The sequence below is a fragment of the Dipodomys ordii genome, unplaced genomic scaffold, assembly GCF_000151885.1.
Source record: "Dipodomys ordii isolate 6190 unplaced genomic scaffold, Dord_2.0 Scaffold70, whole genome shotgun sequence".
In the NCBI taxonomy this organism is placed as follows: domain Eukaryota; kingdom Metazoa; phylum Chordata; class Mammalia; order Rodentia; family Heteromyidae; genus Dipodomys; species Dipodomys ordii.
In genome coordinates, this window is record NW_012267286.1 from 3,600,547 (window position 1) to 3,607,942 (window position 7,396).

The 7,396-nt window shown below is 42.8% G+C and overlaps 1 protein-coding gene across 1 annotated transcript in view; it reads right to left on the reverse strand.

The window, feature by feature from the left end:
* Nucleotides 1-7,396, reverse strand: part of Ank2 (ankyrin 2, neuronal) — a 298,210-nt gene that overhangs the window by 81,692 nt on the left and 209,122 nt on the right. The window contains exons 18-22 of the mRNA XM_013023813.1: nucleotides 6,024-6,221; nucleotides 3,776-3,874; nucleotides 2,689-2,787; nucleotides 1,289-1,387; nucleotides 190-288 (exon numbers count right to left, since the gene is read on the reverse strand). Coding sequence (XP_012879267.1) covers nucleotides 190-288; nucleotides 1,289-1,387; nucleotides 2,689-2,787; nucleotides 3,776-3,874; nucleotides 6,024-6,221 — 594 coding nt within the window. The remainder of the gene's footprint in view (nucleotides 1-189; nucleotides 289-1,288; nucleotides 1,388-2,688; nucleotides 2,788-3,775; nucleotides 3,875-6,023; nucleotides 6,222-7,396) is intronic.

Sequence of the window (7,396 nt, forward strand, 5' to 3'; positions counted from 1 at the left end):
GAAGAAGAAGAAGAAGAAGAAGAAGAAGAAGAAGAAGAAGAAGAAGAAGAAGAAGAAGAAGAAGAAGAAGAAGAAGAAGAAGAAGAAGAAGTTGTTCAGTTCTAAAAGCTCTGCAGAGTGTGACTCGAAAAGCATGTGGCTGGATAACCCAGAGGGCAGGAGCGAGGCCGGCCGGTGGCTGGTACTCACCGTGGTGGTGGTGGTCACCTCTTCAGTCACCACCTTCAGAGTATCGACCACAGAGATGTAGCCCAGGCGCTTCGCAATCGCCAAGGCGGTGTTACCATTCTGAAGAGAGAGAGAGAGAGAGGAGAGAGGGAAAAGGAGAGTGAGAACCGAGAGGGAGGACTGTGATGGGGAGCCAATGAGATCACCCGAGCAGCGGCGTGAGCCAGCATTTCCTTCCAAAACAAGGCACGGCTCGGGGAAAATCACTAGTTTTTACCATTACATCTAAATCTGTCTTTGTAACTTCTTCAGACTATAGCCCAGGTCACCATGGTAACACAACAAGCTTGCATCTGCTTGCTCTTTTTTAATAAGAAGCACTTGATGCTTTAACCCCTAAGGTGGTCACACATCTTCTGCAAATGCTCTACTAAGCTTTAGGAAAGTACCTCCGGCCCTGAGGATGATATTCCCTGCTCCCTGCTCCCCAAAGTACTGGGGGAATACCAGTACCCTTACTCCTCACCAGGGGTCAGTGAGGTCAGCTCAGAGGTGCCCCCTTCCGCCCCCCAGCAAAGGACAGGGTAACAGATTGGACTTACAGCTGTGCAAGAGCTAAGTATGCAGGCAAATAACACAAGCAAGCAATTCAAGCAGCCTCCAGCCCAGGCCCAGAGCGTGGGATCCCCGGGTTTGTTTAATTACACCACTTAGTTTACATTTCAATGGCTCCACATCCCAATGAGCTTTGTCTGAGCCAGCAGCAGCAGCAGCAGCAGCAGCAGCAGCAGCAGCAGCTCCGACATGGGGCTCCCTTAAGAAAGCAGAGAAGGCGGGGAGCGTCTGTGCTCACATCTGAGAGCCAGCTGTAAGCAGAGAACTCCCAGAATGCTGAGCACAGGGCCCCCCCACTCTCCTGAGAGCCAACTTGAATCTTGCCAAATGGTGAGTCCCTTCCTGGGCTAACAGTCCTGGGAAGTCACACTGGTTTGCCAGAAATCTGGGGCTTTCCACAGTCCAGGAGGTTACTTAAGGAGGCTGGATGAGAACTTAGCTCAGACAAGAGGCCACCGATGCAAGAGAGGAAGAAAGAGAAGGCTGGCAGGGAGGCTCTGCTTACCGCGGTGGTGGCATTGGGCTTGGCGCCATGCTGGAGCAGGACATTGATGATGTGCGTGTGGCCTTGCTGGGCAGCCTGGTGCAAAGGTGTGTAGCCGTTCTGTGGATGATAGGCCCCGGGGAGAAGGAAAGTAGGTTAGCCTTCGTTTTCCATTTTCTAGTCTTACTGACAACAAAACCATCAAATGATGTTTTGTTTATTCGGAGCCCCATTTTCCCAGCAACCCAATGCTCAGCAGCAGGCCCTCCCTCACACCTTCTGCTGTGCTAAACAAAGCAAAAGCCTCACTTACGAAACACAAGAGAAGCAGACTCCAAATGATTCTAACCCTTAGGTATATTTTTCTCACCAATTAGCATTAAACATGAGAATGCCATGGAGATTTAAAAATGGGAAAGGACATTATACATGCAATTTTTTTCCTAGAAAACTTGTAAGGTAAGCTAGTTTTTCATTGCCGATTTAAGGGCTGTGGATAGTATAATATCCACTGCTTGTTCACCGTAAATCTAACAATGAAATTTTGTGTTCGTTTTCGTACTTTTTTTTCTATTCCAGTGCTGGGGCTTGAACTTAGGGTCTTGGTGCTGCGTCTGAAGCTTTTTCACTCAAGGCTAGCACTCTACCACTTGAGACACACCCCCACTTCTAACTTTTAGCTGGTTAATTGGAGATAAGAGTCTCTGAGATTTGTCTGTCCAGGCTGGCTTTGCACCTTGATGCTCAGATCTCAGCCTCCCAAGTAGCAAATTATAATCATGAACCATCAGTGCCAAGCCTTATTAGCATCTTGAGTGATGTTTTTGAAAACTTCTGAATGTGCTCAATAAGTTACATCAATCAGCCCGAGTGGAACTAGGAATTCCTGATTTGTGAGTTTGAAAACAGAGCATACCATATATTTCTTTGGATTAAAGAACTGGGAGTCTCCAAGTTACATTGTATGTTGATAGGAGTAGGTAGAGCATGCATATCTCTTCAACTTGAACTAATCTGGGTACACTGAGCTGGGAGGTGATGTTCCGAACTTGCTTTGCTGAAGCAGATCATTTCAGTGTACTGGGAAAAACTGTTGTGATCAAGTCAGCTCTCCATTCTCCTTGAGAACTTCTGGATCTGGCCCCATATGCCATTATATCTTACAGTAAATTGTTAAATCGATGTCAGCTACTTGAACTTTATAATGAAGCAGTTCAGCCACTAACCTACATGGATGTGGAAGGTTCTTAGAATGAAAAGTCCCAAACGTTGCTTTTTTTCAAAATCACTTTAGAACAACAACAACCAAAAAAAGAAAAGGCCTTGGAGTGGGGGGGGGGGAGGACTTCTAGCCTGTGAAACATTCATATGGCTGAATGTCTGCTTGGAAAAAAAGGAAAAATGAACATAAGAAATTGTACCTTGGTTTTTGCATTCACATTTGCCCCCTGTTTCAGAAGAAAGTTGACCATCTTCACATTACCATAGTGACAGGCCACAATTAAAGGAGTGTAACCAAGCTGTAAATAATAAACAGGTTAATAATAAATAATAATATATAGGTCACACACTCAAAGCATTATTTTTGAAATGGCTAATAGCCAAAGGGAGAGCAATTCTGTCTGGAATATTTCAGAAGGAATCCAAGTTGATTGTACAGTTTCACAGATGATATATGCATCTATTGGATACAAATATGGATAAGGACAGATTTCCCAAGCATATAGAACTTTATATCAGCCAGGGAGTCCTAAGATAGAGATAAGTTACTTTGCAAAGAATCAAGAGAAAAGCACAGGGGTGACTATTTGAAAACAGAGTAGAATGACTCAGGAAGAGACCCTGGAAAGGTATCACTAAGACAGGCTTAAGGATTGGGTTTGGTGAGCTGCTGATGGCTCACACCTGTAATCCTAGCTACTCAGGAGGCTGAGATCTGAGGATCACAGTTTGAAGCCAGCGTGGGGCAGGAAAGTCTATGAGACTCTTATCTCCAGTTAGTCAGCAAAAAGCTGGAGGTGGAGGTATGGCTCAAGAAGTAGAGCAATACCCTTGAGTGACAAAGCCAAGTGAAGGCATGAGATCTTGAATTCAGGGCATAGCACTGGCACACACACACACACACACACACACACACACACACACACACACACACACACACACACACACAATGGACTTGAATCATGGCTCAGAAAGGAAAGTGCTTCTTCCAGAACAAGGTCATGGAGAAAAGGAAGCACCGAAAGGAAAAGCAAAGACAAAGGACCAGCCAACTCAGTGAGGGAGAGGATGGACTTCACCCTGCAAAATCAGTGTTCTATTTGGTATCCTGACACCGCACTCTCCAGGTGGATTTGAGTTCAGCAAACCCTTAGCAAGAGGAATGACATCGTTTCAATGGACTTTTGAGAATGGGTGTCCTGGACCTGGGCTAACCTGGGTTAATGTAAGCATTTGGGAAGCATCCAGGTTGGAACTTGTTGCAGCCTTGACAGTAATGAGCTTTACCTTTGTATGAGCATCTTTGTCGGCCCCATGCTTCGTAAGAATATCAGCGACATTGACTTTATCTTCTTGGGCTGCAAGGTGTAAGGATGTGAGGCCACTCTGTGAAGAAATTGCAAACAGAGGGGACAATCAAAGAGGAAAATCTACACCATCGGCCTTTGGGGTTTGGTTTCTGTTTTTCCCACACTTGGGTTTCGAACTCAGGGTCTCATGCTTGCTCAGTAGCTTGCTTGCTTGACATCCTATTCCCTGAGCCATGCCTCCACTTCTCAATTATACTATATACCCTGAAAAACATCTCCTCTGCCAAGAAACTGCATCTTTTCCTAGCTAAGACAAACTCTTGAAGTGAAGGCTTTTGTTTTGTCTTCCTTTGTTTTGATCGGAGACTTATTCTCTGAGTTAACCAACACCTTCAGCAAATTATATTTTCTATTTTCTATATTGGGCATCTATGATGTGAGTTTTTAAAATAACTCAGCTAATAAGATTCGAAACAGCATTCATTTCAAGCCCACATGTGCCTCTGGCTGAATCTCTTTGTTTCTGTAAATAAGTTACCAAACAAATATTACTGCAATAGTATTAAAACCTTAGCAATAATTTGTATTTTCTATCAATAAAATATCATGTTACAAGAAATTAGTTCAGAATAATTTTCTCCAGCCTCTACAGTGTACATATTTTGGGGAGGGGGGAGGGTTTCCTCTAGATGCTAAATTTTAAAAATTAACTTTCACAGGTTTAAGGAGTATATATAAACGGGGTGGTTTTATGTAAAAATATTTGGTATATGTGCATTGGATTTATTTAAATATACAATTAAAGTACAGTTATGAATAAATAAAAAATGGGGGAGCAAGTAGGAGATAGAACAGTTTATTCAGTCAATACCACATATAGAAATCTCAATATACAAAAATAGCTCTCATCCAACAAAATTGGCATGTAAAGATTTAGCTGGGTAGTGGTGGCTCACACCTATAAACCTACCTATTCAGGACACTGAGAGTTATCATTCAAAACTAACCCCAAGCAGGAAAGTCTGTAAGACTCTTATCTCCAACAAACTACCAAAAGGCCAAAAATGGAGCTGTGGTTCAAGTGGTAGAGCACTTGCCTTGACTAGTAAAACTCAGTGTTTTGACTAGTAAAACTCAGTGTTTTGACTAGTAAAACTCAGTGCCAAGGCCCTGAGTTCACATCCAGGACAAGAAAAAAAATATCCTTAAATTTACAAAGGAGTTCTAGTCCAACATGTCCATTTGTGAGAATAATACACCTTGATGAATGTCGCCCCTTCCATCAATATCCTCATTTCTCCTAATCCATCCCCTCGATTTTCCTACTTAAGTTCCTGCCTTTATATTTTAGCTTATAGGGTATTCATATCTGTACTCCTCTCTCCTTATTATTATTAAATACCTTCCTCCTCTTCCTATGCATCTTGTAGCTATATTCTGAGGTAGATACCTGTGCTTGGAAAAACTTCGTATCCTCACCTCCAATTTACATTCAACTTTAACCCTGTTGAACACAGGCCTCTTGAATCTGGAATCCAGACCAGCAGAAATGAGAGCTGTCTGGGCTGACAGGGGCGCTTGCTCATGAGATCTGTGGAGTAGGCTCTCCTGACCCTTATGTCACATGATGAAACAGAGAAAACGAACCTAACAAAAGAAGTGGTTGAAGGGATGGAGGCATGGCTCAGTTGGTAGAGTGCCAGCCAATGAGCAAAGTCTCAGTCTTGGATGAGAGAAAGAAGGAAAGAAAGGAAAGGAAAGGAGAGGAAAGGGAAGGGAAGGAAGGAAGGAAGGAAGGAAGGAAGGAAGGAAGGAAGAGAGGGAAGGAAGGGAGGAAGGGAGGGAGAGAGGAAGGAAGGAGAGAGAGGAGAAAGGAGGGAGGAAGGAAGGAAGGAAGGAAGGAAGGAAGGAAGGAAGGAAAAATACCGAAAGAAAGAAAGAAGGAAGGAAGGAAAAGAAAGACAGAAAGGAAGGAAGGAAGGAAGGATTTGAAACTGCAGAGAAAAATCAAGATGCAAAAATATAGCCCATCCTGGTAGAGAAAAGCGACTACCTTGCTTCTCATGGTGTTCTGAATCCTTCTACATCTTGCCTCTCTTCCCATCTTTGAGGAATAGGCTACATCCCTGTGTCCTTTTCTTTTTGTTCTGAGTTATACTGGATTGTTTTCTATTCACCACCCCCTGAAAGATTCTTGGTTGCAGCCAGAGGCTAGAACCGAATACCTTGGTTGACATGTGGATGTTAGCTCCCTTGTCCAGAAGCAAAGTGACCATGTCTGCATGACCCTCCTGGGAGGCCAGGTGGAGTGGGGTGACTCCCTGCTTCGTCACAATGTTGGTCTCGGCTCCGTAATTCAGGAGTGTGGACGCGATCTGCATCTGATTCTTCTTGGCAGCGATGTGTAAAGGTGTGTAACCATTCTAACACAAGAATGAGAGCATACAGACAGACAGACAGAGAGAATGCTTAACAATTGCTGATATTCATAAATGTGTATTTCTAATGATAAATATATAAGTATACATAAAGAAAACATATAAGTATAATCATCAGAAAAGGTAAAAAACAAGGTGATAGTTAATCCAGAGTTCCACTTAATCAAAAGTTTCCTTTCAACCATTCACCATCTTCACCAAAGAGTGTCCCATTAGACCATGAGTCAGTTAATTACGGGCACAAAGAGCCCAGAGCTGAAGTCTCCTTATAATACTGGTTCATTCCTAAACAGTAATAGAAAATAAGGCAGGCTCTTCTTCTACTTCACAGTCCTTTAAGAAGTACCTGAGGGTGGATTTCACATCTTCCTGTCCAGTCTTCTCTTTTCCAGACTCCATTTCCTATTTCTTCAACTCTTCTTGACCGAAGTTCCATTTCTGTGCCTCTCTCCACTAAAAACAACCTATCCTGAGCTGACTAGATAGTGTGTCACATCACTATTGAATTGTGGGATCCAGTACTGCAGGCTATATTTTAGATGTTGTTCTAGTAATACATAATAAACTGGAATTCTTGCTATGTGTTTATTACTATCTTACTACTAATATGCTTCGGATGGGATTGCACTTTGAGCAATAAATGTTATTGGCATAAGCCAGGCAGTTGTAGAAATACAAAGGTGAGAGTGTCAGAACTGAATTTAAATAGCTGTCTCAAACAAAAAAGATTTTTTTTTAAATCAAGCTTCTAGTAACCCCTTGGTCAATGTAAATCTGAGATCCTCTTCTTCCCACAGCCTGCTCCTCATAACATGAGGTTATTGCCTCTCATACACTGCTGACAAGAGCCAAGTAGTACACTCTACACTTAAATGGAAACAAAATGAAAAAGGAAATGATTGGAACTAGTGTTACTCTAGAGCATACATTGTTTTCTTTCCCTTATCAAATCAGGTGGATTTTTTTCAAGAGCACTGCGTGAGACAGAAGTAAAAAACACTGGCTTTGTCACAATGGTGTTAACAGGATGTCAATTTGCTGCTTCTGGTGAGACCACAATAAGAGATATTCTGAGGTCCTGCCACCTCCTTAAATCTAACTGCAAAATGTGCAAAAGAAGGGAGAAGAAGGTGGAGGAGGAGGAGGAGGAGGAGGAGGAG